Below are 19,504 nucleotides of genomic sequence, written 5' to 3'. Positions count from 1 at the left end.
ATATGATATGCATGATTAAAGAGTATAAGAAGCTACTTTCGATCATAACAAGAGTAAGTTTCATATAATTAAACAAGAGTAAGCTACTTTTGATTATGTATTGTATTGCCCTTGATGTTTTTTATTCGGTTGCCAACATTACTTTTCTTTTTCCTCACTCAAAATTATGTTGGGAACTAATGACTATACAGTGAGTGAGCACATTAGCCTTCAAAATAGAAAGGGAAAAACATTATCCACTCATCAACTTAAGTTTGGTTGGTACATAGTTGAAGGGAAAAACACATTGTGTCATCTGAATATTCACTTGTTGTGAACAATTTATGTCATTTAGAAGTATACTTTCAACAACCATGCGAGATTTTTTTGAAACGTGGGGGGTGAAAAGTAGCCTCAATGGTCAATATGAATTAGGGAGGACAGTTTTTCTTTTTGTTGGTATTGTTTCTAATACAAGTGTGCCATATCGTCTTGAATGATCCAGGATCTTCGGGAACATTTACGAGCCGAGGCTGCTGATTGCATGTATTTGGAATCAAATTTACGTGTTAAGGATCCAGTTTATGGGTGTGTTGGAATAATCAGTCAATAACAACAAGGGTGAAAGAGCATTTCATAATGCACAGAAACAATATCAGCTACAACAAATGACTCATGCTAATGATCAATATGACCAAACATTGGCCTTTTGATGAGTTCACTTCTGATTTTTCCATACACGAGAGCCACTTTTTTAAACTTCTTTCTCTCTGTTTTAAACTTTCACTAAATAAATAGAATAAGTTACTACATCCGTTCCAAAATATATGTCACAATTTGACTATGTGCACTATTCACTTAATCTACTTTGACTATACTTTTTTTCTAATATATAAAGAAAAATATTAGCATATAAGATGTTGGATTTGTCTCAATGAGTACTTTCTAAATATTAAATTTTTATAATTTTTAATAATATATAATTAAAGATATTAACAGTCAAAATTGTGCATCGACATGTGTGCAGCAGTCAAAAGCGACATATATTTTGGAACGGAGCTAGTATAACCAAATGTTTCAAGTTGTGGTACAATTCTGAATTTCTCATAGCACTACGCACGACAAACACCAAACAAGTAATGTATTGGTTCCAACTTCCAAGGTGAATTTTTTAGTTTCTCATAGTGAATTTGATCTTATTATTTCAGCTTAGCATAACAACAAAATCCAGTTACGTTGCTGGCTTTGAATAAAATAAACAGATCTACATTTTTTTTCTTCTTTTTTTGTTATAAAAATTAGTTAAAGATGCTGTAACTAAGAGGGAATGCTAGTTAAAAGTTAAAACCATGACAATGCTTTTCTTTCTTTCCTCTTTTTTCTGTTGAGAATCAAACCTTATGCTAGGTCAGTATGATAGCATTTACAGACAAGTAACTCTAACAATATCTAGAAATGTTACAATGTACGGTTGACCCGAAATATTAAGAAAAAGGAAAAGCTGTAAAGATTAAGGCATCACATAACAATTGCTTTATGATTAAAACCCTTTGTATTTATACATTGTATTCAAATTGTAGAAGTAAAGCTTCAACAATTGGGGCTAGTAATATTGTATTGTTACTTGTCAGGCGTTAGCTTAATATGAATACGTGAATGACTTCCTATTGTGCTGAACGAGACCTCCTCAACCGCCTGAGTGGCCTTAAGAAGTAACGCGACAACGGTGTTTTGGGAACTGGAATTAATTTTCCAGCTATAGCAAGAGGCCAGCTGTCAGATAGCAAAAACAATGGTCACAACTAAGTCTCAAAATGCAGTAGTAGAGATCCGGTAGTTTTAGAGAAACTTGAGCAAAAAAATTTTGATAGTTTGTGACAGCTAAAATATGTTGATGGAAAGAATCCAGTAATAATGGTAATATGGTAAAGTGGAACATAGATCTCTTGAGCTCTTAGTATGAACGCATGATTTTATTGTTAGTACCAAAACTGTCATAATCAAATGCTAATGTAGTTAGGTGAACTAACCTGACAATACCAATTAAAAAAGAAGCAAGCCACAGCTTCCAGTCAAGTCTCACTGTTGAGGCGAATTTTCCAAGGAACTCGATGATGATTATCTAACAGGTGATAAAGCAAACAAATGTTAATATTTAATATAAGATTTAAGAAAACAAAAAGAAAATGTTGCCCATTCACCTGAAGTATAAAGGTTACTCCAACAATTCCCATGAAGAGACGGTTCTTAGTCACTCCTCGGAAGACATTCATTTCATCTGGTTTCCGAGCATTGAACTCATTGAATATCTGTAAGTTGAAACTTAAAATTGTTTAATCAAGAGTAGGATGGATTAAGAAAATTAAGAACTTCTGGCAAATGTATTTGTATAATTGCACCTAAAGGTTTCTCTCAAAATGAGAGAAAGAAAGGAAAAAGAAGGGTTGAAAAATAGCAATCTACTATTCCACACATTCCATAATTGAACATTTCAGTTCATGCAAATCCAACTCAAAGGTCGAAACACATTTTCTAAACCCATAATCACCAAAGTGTACCAAACTCCTGCATTATCATTTCATACATACTGTTCAAGATAATAGTGTTAAGGACAATTCTATTATGAAATTTGATGACCCGTTAATTAAGAGCCTCTGTTAGGAGTCTGAAGTCCCTTCTGTCAGAAATAGGATTAAAAGAGTCTATTATAGGAAAAAGGGTAACCTACCTAACTAACTATCCTAACAGACCTAAACAAACTAACACTAAGGCTTTGTTTGGGAGTTTGGAGGGGAGGAGAGTAGAGGAAAAAATAGAGAGATCTTTCACATTTTTTGAGAGATCTTTCGCTTTACTTCCCTCCCTCCCCCCTCCAAACTGGCAAACAAAGCGTAAGGGTTTACAATGCTACCCTTTTTCCCATTAGTAATCCTATCTCTAACAGAAAGGACTTCAGAGTTCCTAGCCTCCTAGTAACTAAAGTGATCATGAGAACAAGAAGGGTTCATAAACTCAAACCCAGACAATGGAGAATAAAAACATACAAGGAAATAAAAGGAAAAAAAATAAATGTTCCACCGACACAAAGAACAACAAAATATCTAAAAATTCACTTACTTGGCACATGACGAATGCATTGAATATCAAAGTATTCTTCACTTGAAAGTCATGGGCTCTAGTATCTTGCTTAGGTAGAATACTTTCGCCGGCGAAGTTCAGAACAAGAAGAACTACAACTTGATAAAGAGCCTGCAATGACAAATAATAATACCATTAAACAAATAGGACCTGAAGAGTCTCATATACCAAATTCCATTTTTATCTTGGGAAGTATCTGCATTGAATAAACAATGTTACCTGTACGATCAAGTTTCTCCACATGATATTTGTTATAAGTGGTTCCCTGAAAACCAAAGAAAATATCATTGTTAAAGGATGCATTTTAACTTCAAACCCAAATCATTTTTGAGGAAAACGTGAGCATGGAAGTCTCAATTTAGTAACTATTAATAACTATTGAATTGCCAATTGAGAAAGCCAGACAATCCAAACCTTCGACCAACAGGTGATCTGTGCATTAGGTGGTCTGTTGGTGGTTCGGTAGCCAGTGCAAGGGCCCCAAGTGTGTCCATGATAAGGTTGACCCACAAAAGCTGTACACAAGAGCAGATGCGTTAAAACCAATATATATATATATATATATATATATATATATATATATATATATATATATTTTTTTTTTTTTCCATTTTTAATGAATTCAATCAGCCCTTCCCTACTTAATTTAAAAGTCTTAGTTCCCAATAACGATTAACTTTTAGAAATTCTAGGCCAGAATTATATTAATAGATACAGCAATTTGACATCTTTTCTCCTGAACTGCATGAGAAAAGTAGTCAACAAAGAACATTTAGAACTATAATCCAAACACAGTTGGAATTCTGTGTGCTCAGGTTTGACCCAAACAGATAAGACTTTAGAGCTACTTCTACACATTGTGACACCTATTACTATACTAAGATATCTTTGAAGCAAACCCAACCCACTCAAGCTGTACACCTTGCATTTCTTACATTTTATGCCCATCAAAGCACCAGAGTCAAGTTGTCTTATCACTTACTAGCTAAGTAAAGGCATTTTTAGTGTTAACAATTGATATTAGTAAAGTTTTTTGTTTTGAACAATGCCTCAATTTTGTGGTATTTAAAGCTTGTTCATGTACTGTTCTGGTGTTGGAGCATCGATGTAGGCGTGACTAAAAAATAATCACGAAAAGAACAAAAGAGGGGGTACCTGTACTGCATTTAAAGGAACATCACCAGAACTTATTGCTGCCACAACATTTATTACAAGCGCAGCAACATTGACAGTAAGCTGGAACTGGATAAATTTCTGAATATTAGCATATACAGAGCGGCCCCAGCGGACAACCTACATAAAAAACGAAACAGACATCTTAGACAATATACAGATTGATCAATTAACTGGACACTCACGTCACAGCAAAATAAATTTCTCCATAAGACAAATTGAAGCTAAAACCTTATCCTACCCACTACGGCAGTGAACTAGTTAATTGGGATGTTTCTCGGCCATGGGAAGTTCATGGCCAAACTTTATTAAGCCGAAAGGGCCAAATGAGGTAAATATTAATATAAACAGGAGAAAATAAAGCAATGCCAAAAAAAAAAGAATAACGAGTAATGACTTTCTAATAGAGTTTTAAATCACTTTCAAGGCAAAGACACGAGAAAAAGATGATATCATCTTGAGAGTTGAGCCAATAAACAAAATGCTTACCTTTACAACTGATGCAAAGTTATCATCCAAGATTATAATATCTGAGCTTTCTTTTGCAACTTCAGTTCCTTGGATGCCCATAGAAAGACCAATATCTGCCTAAAAACACAATTGTAAAGCACAAAATCAACTACAAAAAGGATATCTTTTTGGGTGTAAACAGGAATTTATTTTGCCAAAAACAAAAAAGAGCATCTAAGGAATCACAGACCTCGTGTAGTGCAGGGGCATCATTGGTGCCATCTCCTGTGACAGCAACCACTTCACCTCCTTTACGTAGTGCTTGCACAAGCAAAAGCTTGTCGTTAGGAGATGACCTGCCCATCACCTATAATATATTATGCAAATCACTTTAGAAAATTAAATAGGAATTAGGATGTAATATAATTGAAGTTATCAGCACAAACAACATTACTTTGAATAAGGCTATGAATAGAGGAATAAACATGCTCTATCGAATAATAGCAACTAATGCAGATAACAAAAGAAATCACAAAGGAAGAAAGGAAGAAGCATACCGTGATTTTCTTGGCAACCTGTTCCCTTTCTTTTTCAGATAGCTCCCGGAATACCTTTCCTTCAATTATATTTGGCTCAACAGCATCTTCAATTGAAGCCAGTATCCCACACTCCAGAGCTATTGCCTTTGCTGTTTGAAGGTTGTCCCCAGTAACCATGCGTACCTGTGAGTTCATAAAGGTACTATGTGTTGGGTTGGCTTGATTAAATTTCGGAGTAACACTCATGTGCTACTATAAAGTCAGAATCCACATTCTAACACTGCTGTTTACTGGTATTTCATGAAACTTTGATATAAATATTAAGGTATTTAATTGATCAAGCAATATGAAAACAATACTCATCAAACATGTGATACATATATTACCTTAACACCAGCGTCAGTGCATACTCTCACAGCATCTTTGACACTAGGGCGACAAGGATCCTGAAGCCATGGATTAATTAGAACTCAGATGAAGGAATTTAGGGACAGTATAAGCATAAGGACCAAGCAAGCTCCACTCCACAGTACACAATTCCAAAGCAAAAAAGAATATTCTGAAGTTCATAATTTGTAATATTTGTTCCTTCACATACATACACATGCATACGTATGCATATATTTGAGTGTGTGAACATATAGACATAGAGATACACATATAAGGGTTTAAACATAAAACTATGAATATTTTAACCAAACCCAGGATTTATTTGTAGATAAAATGGATGTAATGACTAATGAGATACACATCAAGTTAATGCAATATAACATGAAAATGTACACTTGCAGTTTACCTTGATTCCAACAATAGCAAGTAAAATAAGCTCATCTTCTGGTAAGGACCATTGGTCTAAATCCTGCTCATTAGATGGAACTTTTTCTAAATCATATGATCTGTATGCAATGGCAACACAACGCAAGCTGCGAGCAGCCATGTCATCAATAGCCTCCTTGAAAAAATTCTGCAAAGGAATTTAAACAAAAAATGTGATTAATTGACATTCCCAAAAAAGAATGCTGACTGCTCTCGGTTGTTATATTTTGAGAAGAATTATCGGTTGCTATATTATCCGATATATAATTGCATAATTAGTAACTTGAAAAAGCACCATAGTTATATTGATGATAATAAAGTGATTTGGTGGTAACCTTATTCCATGTGTTTTACTTAATTTCTAGTGGCTATTAATCAAAATAAAAATAAAATTTCGTCTCCAATTTTCAGTTTACTGAATTTCATTCCATCAGCAAACTTCCTCGGTGTTAGGACCTCTGTTAGATTATTATTATTATTATTATTATTATTATTATTATAGCAGTTATGGGCAGTTATTGTGTAAAGTTATTAATTAATAAGTAGTTATTAAGGTAGTTATGTATTCTGTGTGAATAAAAGGGAAACCGCAGGCTATCATAGATCATTCAAATTTATTCAGTGACAAATCATAGGATTTAGGCAGGGAAAGGGTTTCGTCTCTTCTCTGAGGAGCATTTGCTCTGGGATTATAGGGATTATTCTCTGTAATTGTTCTTTTCATTCCAATCAATAATATATTTTCAATTTCTTTTAAATTTGGGTTTCTATCACTCGGACTTGAAACTGCTGTTCCTAAATCCTAACCTTCTCTTCTTCAAGGGATTGCAAGTGACCGTTTGAATCAAGATATTGGGTACATGCTCCTAGAACTATTTCTGCAGCTCCTTTCCAGTGTATATGCACTCCAGAGTCCACCTGCCATGAATATTGGAATTTGTATCTCATTATCATGAAAAGTTGACAGAAAACTAAAATAATTAATCAATAAGAACTATATGTAACCTATCCACAGTATATGATTCCAACATATCAAAGTAAACACCATTCACTTTTATAACTTAAGTTAACTCAAAAGTGAAAGTTATCAACTGAAAGCACAGGGGATGAATATGTTCGAACTAGTATAGGCTACAATGAATGAAATGATGAATTGGTAAATATTTTGATCAAATGATTACCAGCTTCAGAGCAACACCACCTCTTTTTTTCTCAGAATTGAATGGAAAGACGTGAAGAACTGTTGAATTAGATCTGATAAGATCAAAATTCATACCCAACTGCAATATGTAAATGATTTCAGCTTCAAATCAACAGACTATTGAAGATAGGGGAGATTGACAGGAAAAGAAAAAAAAAAAAACAGGATAAAAAAGTCAAGGTACCTTGACTGCCCATGACAGAATGGCCTTCTCCGTCGGTGATCCTGACACCTCTACCTCTCCACCATCCTATCAAACCAAATAAAACCACAGATTTAACGATAGATATCTGTTAGTTAATGTGATGATTTGATTTTATGTTGGTGGAATATGATAAAGTAGTGGAAATTATCTAATGTAAGTGAAGAGTTACATGAGTGAATTGTCATTGTTATTAGTAGAAGCACTTAGTGCTTAGTGGAGTGTTTAATTATGGATTAAGCACCTAGTAGTGGTGACTCTTTGATAGTTGTAACCATCACTACTCATGCTATATATATTCATGTGTATGAGATGCATTTGATATAAGAAAAATACATGAATATTCAGCCCCAAAAATATTTTCTTACTCTATATTCTGCAACAATATAGTTTATAATATACCACCTCTAGAATACCACCAACAATATCGAAACTCTAGTTCAAAATATTCCTAAAATCAAAATCACAATGGTGACAATTACAAACGGAAAGAACAGGTTAATAAAGAAATTTTCTTTCAGCTTTTATGCAACCAACATTCACAACAAGACCAGTGCAGACCCATATCAGTAAACGAAAAATCAATGAAGTCAATTTTCTGTTTGCTATCTATAGTGTATAGCAGGCATTGAATTGGTCTTATATCTAACATGCACCACCACATAATAGATGCCCTTTAGACTTGCAGTATGGACAGTGCACATAACCATTTCACCTTGTGTGCTGACTGCTGAAATTCAATTAAATTATGACAACTTGTGGTGGCAAGGATTAAAATATTAACCACTTACTCATGGTGGCACTAATGCCATATCTTGGACCAACTTTCCAAAAGGCTGAATCTATTAAGTGGAGGCCTATGAATGGTTTCATATCTCTGAGGCATACAAATGCTACTGAAATACTACTTAATTTGTTTCAGATTGTCTAGAAGGTAAATGAACACAGTACATATAGCTGTACTCAGTTGTCTTTTTGAAGAATTACAATATTACTTCAAACCAACACTTTAATCAAGACCATGAGTAAATCTGATAGGGACTTGGGTATTATGGGATGTCTAAGTCTCACATTCAGTAGTATGGGGTTTCGGTGGATTATTCAATTGGTTTGGTTCTTCCTCCTTGATAGCTAGCTTTTAAGAGAGGTTTTCCTATGTGCTTGGATACTTATTAATTGGTATGAGAGCTGATTGACAGTGGCTTGGAAAGGGCTACCTATGGAACGGCTGACCGTAAAGGCTGGGTAAAATGTCATATTGTGCAGCCGCTGGGACATCTGCTCTTAGGAGCAGTGCTATGGTAGGGAGTTGGGTATTATAGGACACCCAAGTTCCATATGGTAGGTAGTATGGGACGCTCAGATGAGTATTTAAGTGGCTTAAATTTACTCCCTCGATAACTAGCTTTTAAGGGAGGGTTCCCCCAATACTTACATACTTATCAAAATCATTAATTTAGCACTAAATATCACAACATAAAAGAATACAGTAACTTAAATAGCATATAAAGACTAACCTTCGACAAAAAAACATTTCCGGTTGAATTCTGTGCAATGCTTTCATTTATCAGAGATAATGCTTCTGGATGCAACAGTGAAGAGTCATCTGGTGGATTTAGCTTGTTCCTCCCAGCATATGCCTCAACAACAGTCATCTGGAGCGTCATATAGTAAATTACTACAATATCCCCATAATTCAAGGATTGAAAGAAGTAAAGAAAATACAGATACTTGGAAGTTCAACAGAATAGACTACTAGCTTTTGATAAGCTATATAAACTATCAGATAGAGTATGCCTAATACAAGCACAATGGGTCTATCTAACAAATGAAGCCATTTATTGAACAACTGATTTGTATCCTTATCTCTATTTATCCATATTAGCTTTAACAATAAATAATGTATCCTTCTCCCATCCATAATACAGCAGCCTGGAATTGTTTAAGGGAGACAGAAATTAAACTACTTTGCTTCATGGGCCCAAAAAAAATAAATCAGGGATTTATCTCTGAAGTATACTGTTTAGAATATGGAAATATCAGCATTTTTATGCATGCAATGCAACACGATAAACTGAAAGTTAGAGGAAAGGAACGATTACCAAAGTATTATGAACCCAAAACCACCTACACCTAGATTATAGCCACAACTCTCGAAGCTTCTTTTAATTTGCATAAATGTAAATTATAGTTCTAGTTATAACTCTTTTTAGACTACCCAAGCGTTGGACTATGATACTTGCCTGATTTAACGTCAATGTTCCTGTCTTATCACTGCAAATTGTTGTAGCAGAGCCCATAGTTTCGCAGGCTGACAGCCTTCGTACCTGCACATCTATGTTTGTTAGGTTTTAAGACTAAAAATAGCACAAAAGTTGCAAACAATAAGATATGAACTTATGTATTGGAGAAATTGAATGATGCTTACCAAGGCTTTATCTGCCATCATTTTCCGCATTGAGTATGCCAGGCTATTATGATAGCAACAGAGGAAGAAAATTACACAGATTAGAAGAAATAACAATGGTTTAGTTTTGCTACATCTATGTTGTATAATGAAGTAACCTAGCCACTTGTACTTACGTTAAAGTAACAGCCAAAGGTAGACCCTCAGGCACTGCAACAACTACAATTGTGACCTGTATGGCTCTAAATTTAGTTAAAACTATTAAAAATAGAAGAACAAATAAATGTATAGAACAGTTCAAAAATTGCACTTACTGCAATCGTAAAAATTTTGATGACCCCATCAACTGCATCACTAATGCTAGTCCTTCCGGCAACAAATTCAGGATTTCCATTTAAATCATTTGTGTGGCCAGAAAAGTATCTACAATTTCGGAGTCATAACATAGCTTGTCAATGATGACACGGTACATGTTTAATGAGTTATAACTGGCAAAAAAGAACAACCTGAGATTACCTGCCCAAGAGGACTGCAAGCACTGAAACAGCAACAGTAAGCCCAACTATACCTATAAAAGTTGCCACTCCATTCAAACGTACCTATTATGTGTCACCAAAAATAAGCTCAGTTTTAACACATGGGTTTTGTTAGCATACTGCTAAAGCAACAGTCTTTCTTTGCTTTTCTTTTATTAGGATGGATCAGGGGGAACCTGTAATGGAGTCTCTTCTCCGGTGTCCTCTGAGATACTTGCCATCAACAATCCCCACTCAGTATTAATACCAACACCAGTTACCTACGGATGGCAGTATAAAATGTGACTTATGGTGGGGGTATTCTGTAAATTATGTTTCATGGGTTTGAAGACCACTAGAACCATAATAAAAAATAGTACACTTGCATAGAGAACACACTGAAAAATTTATTAAAACAAATGAAAGACTAATTTTATGTTTTAATTTATCTAAACAATCAACAATGTAACACAATCAGCCAGATCTCAATACTTGGCCCCACAGTAAATATAGCCAAAGTTAACGACGGGAAAAGAAAATATCAGCACACATATATGTAAGCAGAATAAGCAAAAAACATTTAGCACCAAAACAACTCCAAAACCCCAAAAATCAACAATTTTTTTATCAGCAATGTATATGATTTTAGGCAACCTCTTTGAATGAGATTTTTTTAAAATGCCTAATAATCAATGATGGTTAGAAAAAGAAAAGAAAAATAATGAAAATTAAATGGGCAAGCGAGAAATACAACATACTTTTTTCATTGTGAGTTGTTTCACGAAAATACATTCATATCATTTAGCACTTTTTATGTTTTTTTGTATCAACAAAAGCCATTGCTCAAAAAAATAGTCTAGTATTATCATATATTATACCAGCATAACGCCAACTCCATCTGCTACTTTGCAACCAGACATAAAAAAGGGTGCTTTGTGATCCTTATGAACCTGCAGAACACTATTTACTTTAAAGTCATAAGAATTAAAAACCATTAATTTTGTAAATAGAAGGTATTAAAATACATACAATCTTGCTTTCACCCGTCATACTGGATTCATCAATTGCAAGTGAGTGGCTTGTGATTACTACTCCATCAGCAGGAACCTGAGTATACCCATAGAGTAGAGTAGTTAATGAAAAAAGAAAACATACTTTCCTGACAAACTCAAAAGATAATGCAAACTCACCTGATCTCCTATTTTAAGGGGTATAACATCACCAACAACAATATCAAATATTGATATTTTAATTGTTCTCCCACCTCTAATGACCTGTAACAAGTTCAAAGTATCGGCTAGTTATGTTAGCTTAGGCTCCCGAAGGTTAGTAAGTTCTGTTCTGATAAGATGTGCTACCCACCTCCAATTGTATATTTTGTTTCTCTGCATTCAAATTCTGAAATTGCAGAGATTGTCGATAATCACTGACAGCTGGACAACAAAAAGTAAAAAGGTATGCAGTCAGTTTTACAAATAAATTGATAACGTTTGTATTAGGGTCATTAATAAAGAAAATTCAAAGAACACAAATTGGTTCAGTGGAAAATAGAAGTTCTTCCAAATCTCAACATTCCATCCTTTATACACATATAAATATGTTGGTAGAAGTAAATTTATCATTAAAAGTTATATACAGTACCTGTTACTACAATAACAAGTAAAACTGCAAAAGCAATGCTTCCTCCATCATACCATCCTTCACTCAAACCCTACCGTTACAAGTGAAAAAAAGGATAAACCTTTGGTTTGTCAGTAGAACGTAAACAACAAATTTGTCCAATTCTAAATGAAGTGACAAGAATAATCGGAAGATTCAGAACCAAGCACCATGCAGAAACAGGCATATAAAGAGAAGAGAGGGGTTCGCAAATAAAATGCATAAAGTAGACTGTCAAAATATAGAAATGCCAAAAGCCCAAAGAAACCGTAGAGTGAATATTGAGGAAGATTGAATGTGTAAGCAGTAATAGGATTGGAAAATATGAGTGATGATCACACACCTCTGTTTTTATTCCAAGTACCAATGACACTGCAGCTGCTATAATCAATATTATGAGAGTCAGATCTTGCCAAGCTTCCCATAAAAACCTCTGTAATCAATCACAAAGAATTAATGCCAATATCATAGTTAATTCATTGGAAACAAAAATATAATGAAATAAACATCAAGAACATACCCAGAAACTTCTCCCTTTTTTTCGAGGATATGTATTAGTTCCAAATGCATTTTTCCTTTTCAATAGATCAGCATCATCTCCACTAATTCCTTTATCTGGATTTGATTTTAGTAAATTTGATAGGCCTTTAACCTGAACAAGATATCATTAAATTATATTAGCAAAGTAACTGATTGCAACATCTGTGTGAGCAAAAAAGGAGTATGTTGTCAACTTACCCCACCATATTGCTGTAAAGCAGAAATATTCTGATCCTTAGACATCGAAGCAAGTTGTTCTAGCTCAACCCCATAGTCACCGACTGAAGTTTGAGGTGGGGGTGTAGCTTCTGGACTTATCACTGGATAATTCAAAATATAAATTGAATGATTGTAATAAGTAACTCCACATGCAGATAACAATTCAGCTGTATAAGCTCTAACCACATGTAGTTCGGTTTATACATTTGTATGTGTACAGGTCAATAATGGAAGAATCAATTGAAAGCAACGACGAAGACGGGTAGAAAAATATGACAAGAAAGTAAATATACCTAGCTCGCGTTCGCCGGCCAATCTGAAAAGAAGTGCAGCCTGATAGAACAATTAATCGTTGATTAGAATAGTAAAAGGTGGTTAGAAACATTTAATTGGGTAACATGTTTGACATTCAAAGACATTACTCTTATGACTTGTGCATGTGCTCTAATTAAGCTCTTCTTTTGCTGTTTTTCCTCTTCACCTTTTAAATCCAGAGTATATCTAAATCGCCTGGACGCATTGAGCACCAGTGCTGCTTGCTGTACATAAGAGAAACTTCAGTTTAGATGCCTTGGAAAAGCATGCTACCGAGCAAAAATGCCTCACCAAAATTAATCAGTTAAACACAATTCAGGATCAAAATAATGCTAAAAACCGACGCATAGATGATTTGGCTATGACAAACTCTACTGCATTTGAGTATTAAATGCAGTGCTCAGGAACCAGAAATGCAATTTTCTGCAGGCTTTTAAATATTACATTAGCAGAGTTCGTAATTAGCTAAAAAAAAACATGAATCAGTAGTTTTGAACAAATATAGAAACTAACCCTGTAAGCCCACACCATAGAAGCATCTCAGAATTCTCATTCTTTCCATTTGAATTTGGTGCTCATAGTCAAGACTCAAGATTATACGTGTATCCATGTTAACTCAAGCCTCGAATCAAACTAATTAATTTCTAATTACATTTTGCTGTAGTCTTCTATTTTCTACGCCTAGCTGATGCATTTGCAGGTCGATTACTGGTCGCAACTTGTACATTCATTTTTTTTTCCTCATTTTAAATTAAATTTAAAACAAAACACTCATCATATAATTGCAAGTTTCTGATTAGTCGCAACAATATGATCATTACACTAAGAAATTTCACTCACCTATCCTCCTAGATATGTTCAAACGACACATACATCCCTCTCTATTTTTTGTACCAAATATTGAAGTAATAATCTTATAGAAGACAAGTTCAATTTCCTCTTACATTAATGGAAGCATCTCAACATAGAAACTGCAGATTATAAGCAATGCACATTGATTAATAAATAAATAAAAAATCCTCTCCATTTTTCTCTCCTTTTTTTTTTTTTATTAATTCCCGTAGCGCTAATGGTCATTTTACAACTGTCCCGGAGGTTATAAAGCTAAGTTTTTACTACCGAGCTAGCTCTCAACATTTTTTTTTCTCTCATGTTTTCACATCTCAACTTTTCTACATTTTTCAAACTCCAATATTATCCTCTCTTTTCAACCGTCTAGATCGTCACATTATTTCCTCATGTTTTTTTTTTTTGGTAGAAATTTCCTCATGTTTATTCCCTCCAAATAGGATCCTAATCCGCATGAATGAAATGCACATTTATTGATGCAGCAAAATTCAGGCAAAAAAAAGTCATTGATAATAATCATACTAATCCTCATAATAATAGTAAATACGAATTCAATTTCCTCATACATTAACGGATGCATCTCAATATAGAAAGTACATATAATTAGCAATGCACATTGATTAATTAATACATTAAAACACGGTTAAAGGAAAATCAAGAAAGCAATTAACGCAATGTACAATGATTCATAATAATAATAACAGAAAAAGAAAGAGAAAGAGTATTACTCTCCAACGGCGAAGAGTCTCATGAGAAGCATTCTTAGTTTGAGTAATATCGAAAGGATCATCAGGATCGATTTGTTCATCGCCGTTGTCGCCATCACCATTATCATCATCACGGCGGTTGTTATTGGAAGGAGGGAGATTTTCGTCGTCATCGTTGTTGTCATGAGCGGCGGAGATAGTAACGGTGTGGTGGCCGTTGGAGGTAGTCATGATTGGAAATTTGAATAACCGTCTCCGTCAGTGATGCTGCGTTGGTGGGAAATGAAAATGGAAAGGCCAGTGCCACACAGAGATGGTAGGGCACAGCCACAACCAAAACACACACACAAATCAGAATTTTTTTTTCTGTTCTGAATCACAAAATAACTACTCACTCAATCAATGGCTACATACATGGGACCCACCATCTATATTCTATTTTTTAAAATCTAAAAAATAATAATAATAGTACAATATTATTGTTTTTTTTTAACATGATATTGGTACGAAGTTTTCACCGCCGATAGCGATGACTAATCTCTGTCGGGGAACCTGTGGGGTACACAAGGTGGGTTCTCTCCTCCCAACCAAATTCTCTCCATACGCATGAGCCAGGAATCGAACGATGACCATATGCTTAAGGGGATCAAGACCCTTACCACTTGAACCAATTCATTGTTGGTATAATATTATTATTGTTAAATGATTTAAAAATAACAAAAAAAAAACTATTGACAGAGATATTCAACAGAAAAAACTATTAACTGACAATATAATTATTAATTTTATATGGAAATCTTAACCAAGGATATTTCACTAATAAAGCCAAAAAAATAATAATTTAACTATGGCTACTCAACAATTGTACTGTTATATATTTAGTAGTATTGTTTCAAGAGAGAGTGATACCAATATATATGTAGTAGAAATTAACCTTGCACAAATTGATGTAATGGAAGATTGGAAGGGAATGGTAGGATTGATGTAGTGCAAGAGAGATAATGAAAAAAATTGGGGTATAAATATTAGCAAGAGATGATAATTTTTAATAAATATGGGAAGAAATTAATTATTGATTAGAAAATATGTAATTTAATTTTTTCTTCTATATTTAGCATTAGGGTGATGTTTCTAATGATTTTAATTGGTTGATCGTGAACTATACTATCAGAGTATTCTAATTAGGTCAATGCTTCGGTACACATAACTCAAAAAGAAATTGTGACCGATTGATAATATCATTACATATTAAAGATTGGTGTATTATAGTATATTCACTTTTTTTAGTTCAATAGTTTAGTTTAGTGGTTAAATTCACCCGCTTTAATTATGAAAAATGTGATGTCTGAGTTCGAACTTCATCGATCTGTCCTTATAATAATAATAATAATAATAATAATAATAATAATAATAATAATAATAATAATAATTTCTCTCGGTAGTTGTTAGCTGAATTATCCTTGTTAAGACTTCGCTACCGAAAATTTAACCACAATTAGACTCTGTTTAGTAAAATTAAGTTATAAGTCAGTTGATAGCTGAAAAATTTGTAGAATAAAATTAAAGTGTTTCATAAATTTAATTATTATAATTATTAAATAAGATAAAAGTACATGATTATTTTATGTGAGTAGGTAGCATTTTATTAAAAAAATTAAAATAATAAGGTTAAATTTGGAATAAAAGATAAAAAAAAAAACTATATATTATAAACTCAAACGCTACATAAAATCATATTTAATTTAAAAAAAAAATTATATATTAGTAAAAAAAAATTATTATCAAACATCTCTAATTTTATTTTTTTTACATATTACCTATAATTTTATGAAACTTATGAAAGAGTGAGTTGTGTTGTGTGTGTGGTGATGCAAAATAAGCGGTCCGCTCAGTTAACTCTTGGTGGTCAAATTTCAGTCCAAACACCTTCGTCATCATTTTCGTTTTCAATTTCAATTTTGTCTTACTAAGTTACCCACTCCCTCCCATAATAGTGTGATTTCAGTTCATTTCACACCTCATAATGGATTTAATTTTTTTTTTTTTTTTGTCAATAGCTAATTGAAAATTTACATATACAAGAGTAAGGTTAGACATTTGGTAAAAATATTCAGTCTCGTAATATCAACAATTTTCGGTTGCGTCAAGTCTTGCGAATATTATAGTAATTTTATAACCGTATATCTACATAAAATACACCATAATAATACGAGTTGTTATCCTCTCTATTTCTTATGTTTTCAATTTTTTTTATGGGTCATGTTAAACAGTGCACCCGGTGCACTTGTTAAGAATACCAAAAAAAGAAATAAAATATAAAATTAATGTTGATAAAAACAACTTTTTACACTTTCAATGCATTGAATGCACAAGTTTCAAGATAAAATTTCCTTTTTAGTATGTTTAACCAGTGCACCGGGTGCACTATTTAACATTTTCCTTATTTTATTACCAAAGTTTTTAAATATTTTGGTGTGTATAAATGATACTTGGACCTACTTGATGTCATATTTTTGTATTTATATTTCCAAAACTATATAATAATGGAGGAAATGGAAACAATTGAAAATGGAGAGCATCCTAACCCCATAATACCACGTTTTAAAAGTTAATTCTTAAAATATTATTTTTTTAATCTAAAAACATCTACTCTGTGTTATTTGATTGAACGTATATGAAAAAACTTTTATATCTTGGATGCATTAAAATTAATCCATAGAATAATGAGAAACTAACATAAAATTTTAAAAATAAATTAGAAAAAGTTATTTTATTTTAACGTTGATACATTGTTAAGCCACTAGGTTTGGTTTAGTAGTGATGAATTTATATAGTACGTTATAGGTCCTGAGTTCGATTTCCAGCTAATTGTAAACCAAAACGATGATACATTGTCCCGCGGTGGAAGTATGAATCAAAAATTAAAAGACTATAATTAAACTCCAATAAGTAGTTTATTACAAAAAAAAAAAACAAAATTCTAATTCAACTTCTTAAATCATATATTTGATCTCATATTAGACTAGCTAATAGTCAACACCTATGTAAGCTATTGATTGATTAAGCAACTAAATTCTAAATGTAATAACTTTTTGTTTAAAAGATCATACTAGCATATACTCCTATCTTCTTTTTTTAATCTTACACTAATTTTTTTTGTTGTTGATGGGAACATGTATTTTAAGAGTAAGTACTAAAGTATCTAAATATTAAAGTTTTGCATTTAATTGATAATAATACCACTCCAATGTTGACACAAACAATGCAAGTGATAAAGGTTTACCTAAAGTAATTATCTGTGTGATTCCTTCACGATTCAGGAAAACATATAGCAAGTACACAATTGTGTACTATCTGATACCCCAAGCATGTGTCCAACTTCTTTCAACCGGCATATATAGCTGTAATGCGCTGCCAAAAAAAATTTATTCAAAAAAGACAAAGAAGAATATTAAAAAGAAAATACAAACAACATATAATGTTTACTTTTAAAAATATTTTAGACTTTTCAATTATAAAAAAATTTGTGTTAATTTTACTTGTTAACTAGTAGATAATATTCTTGTTATTAAAAATAAATAAATAAAATATCACTTAGAATAAATAAATTAAATGATCAATCTAAGACTAAAATTAAATCATTTTGAAGGATGTAACATAACTTTCATAAAAATCACAGTTCATATGAATTGATTTATATATATATATATATATACACGAATGTTAGTTGTAAATATGTTATAATTTTGTTATTAGTTAAAGTGATCATCTTATTTTCATGAACTTAGCTTAAATAATAAGAACATCACATTATATATAAAGAAACCGAAATTTAAATCACAAGCAATTCACATATTTATTTTAAAGTAGAATTTATAGTTGTTAAACAATAAAACCAAACTTTGGTATTGATATATTTTATGTATCACATGTGTTGTGTATGTCACCTGTTGTGTATTCTTTCAACTGAGCTAAGAAACTAATGAAATTGGCCCAACATAGTAATTCTTGATGGGAGCCTCGTGTACTCAGCTGTCCAAGGAAGTTGTGAATATCACATCCCCTTTCACTACTCTTCCGTACCATACTAGCTAGGTGTGCAAGATTCTAATTAACCTTTGCCTACATCTTAAGCAAGTTTTTTTATAAATGCCAGAAAGGTTTTCATAATTCTATACTATTTTTCTTACTAAGTGTTATATATATATATATATATATATATATATATATATATATATATATATGTGATCAAATACTTGTAAAAAATAATGACCAAATATTTCGTGAATCACTATATTAGTATGAGAAGGAGACTTAATAATAATAATTTAATAATAGGAAACAATAAAGTACTAGAAGAAGTGTAAGTACCTTGAGAAAAATAATATGTAGGATTGAACATGAGAGTGGAGTTACAAATCTGCAAATGAAAGATGATTTGGATCGGATGAGTTGAGATGAGACAAGATGATAAAAAAGGATAATAATGTATAGAGAAAGAGATTATTCTCTATATTGGATTGGATGATAATCCATGAGAAGATTTTTGAGTCAATGTTGTGTTGTAAAATTAAAGGAAAAAAAAGTTAAGCAATTTCGTGGAAACTTCCTATGCTACAATGTGCACTGGCTATCGTGCGCACACACCAAATGCACTTACCAAACCAACTTTTGTTATTTAATGAGTGGGGTTTTTAATTTTGGCATGCATGCAATGCAACGCAACACACGTTTTTGTTTGAACTAGTGACTTTTACCTTACCAAAAAAGAACTAGCGACTTTTATAGTATGTTA

At 32.7% G+C, this 19,504-nt stretch overlaps 1 protein-coding gene across 5 annotated transcripts; it reads right to left on the bottom strand.

The window, feature by feature from the left end:
- Positions 1 to 1,310: 1,310 nt before the first annotated feature.
- Positions 1,311 to 19,375, bottom strand: LOC123921225 (calcium-transporting ATPase 9, plasma membrane-type-like). Of its 5 annotated transcripts, none has more exons than XM_045973675.1 (36): positions 19,081 to 19,375; positions 18,657 to 18,837; positions 17,993 to 18,120; positions 14,731 to 14,976; positions 13,261 to 13,377; positions 13,132 to 13,171; positions 12,818 to 12,939; positions 12,600 to 12,731; positions 12,423 to 12,512; positions 12,062 to 12,131; positions 11,783 to 11,853; positions 11,611 to 11,694; positions 11,450 to 11,527; positions 11,299 to 11,370; positions 10,618 to 10,701; positions 10,422 to 10,504; positions 10,220 to 10,328; positions 10,082 to 10,137; positions 9,927 to 9,969; positions 9,742 to 9,825; positions 9,016 to 9,153; positions 7,481 to 7,546; positions 7,277 to 7,375; positions 6,903 to 7,013; positions 6,076 to 6,243; positions 5,666 to 5,725; positions 5,298 to 5,462; positions 4,991 to 5,107; positions 4,780 to 4,878; positions 4,273 to 4,410; positions 3,532 to 3,632; positions 3,337 to 3,382; positions 3,097 to 3,228; positions 2,181 to 2,288; positions 2,010 to 2,101; positions 1,311 to 1,752 (listed from the first exon to the last, which is right to left on the bottom strand). In XM_045973675.1, exons 4-36 carry the CDS (start codon positions 14,938 to 14,940, stop codon positions 1,644 to 1,646), a joined length of 3,294 nt encoding a protein of 1,097 aa, XP_045829631.1. In that variant the 5' UTR covers positions 14,941 to 14,976; positions 17,993 to 18,120; positions 18,657 to 18,837; positions 19,081 to 19,375; the 3' UTR covers positions 1,311 to 1,643. The 5 variants fall into 5 exon arrangements, with proteins under 5 accessions (XP_045829631.1, XP_045829628.1, XP_045829629.1 ...); XM_045973672.1 differs by having other exon boundaries at positions 17,993 to 18,110; positions 19,081 to 19,270; XM_045973673.1 differs by having other exon boundaries at positions 18,657 to 18,831; positions 19,081 to 19,253.
- Positions 19,376 to 19,504: the final 129 nt, after the last annotated feature.

Source organism: Trifolium pratense, linkage group LG4 (assembly GCF_020283565.1).
Source record: "Trifolium pratense cultivar HEN17-A07 linkage group LG4, ARS_RC_1.1, whole genome shotgun sequence".
Classification (NCBI taxonomy): Eukaryota; Viridiplantae; Streptophyta; class Magnoliopsida; order Fabales; family Fabaceae; genus Trifolium; species Trifolium pratense.
Note: the sequence above shows the minus strand (reverse complement) of the source record. Positions and strands in the feature narration are given on the sequence as shown.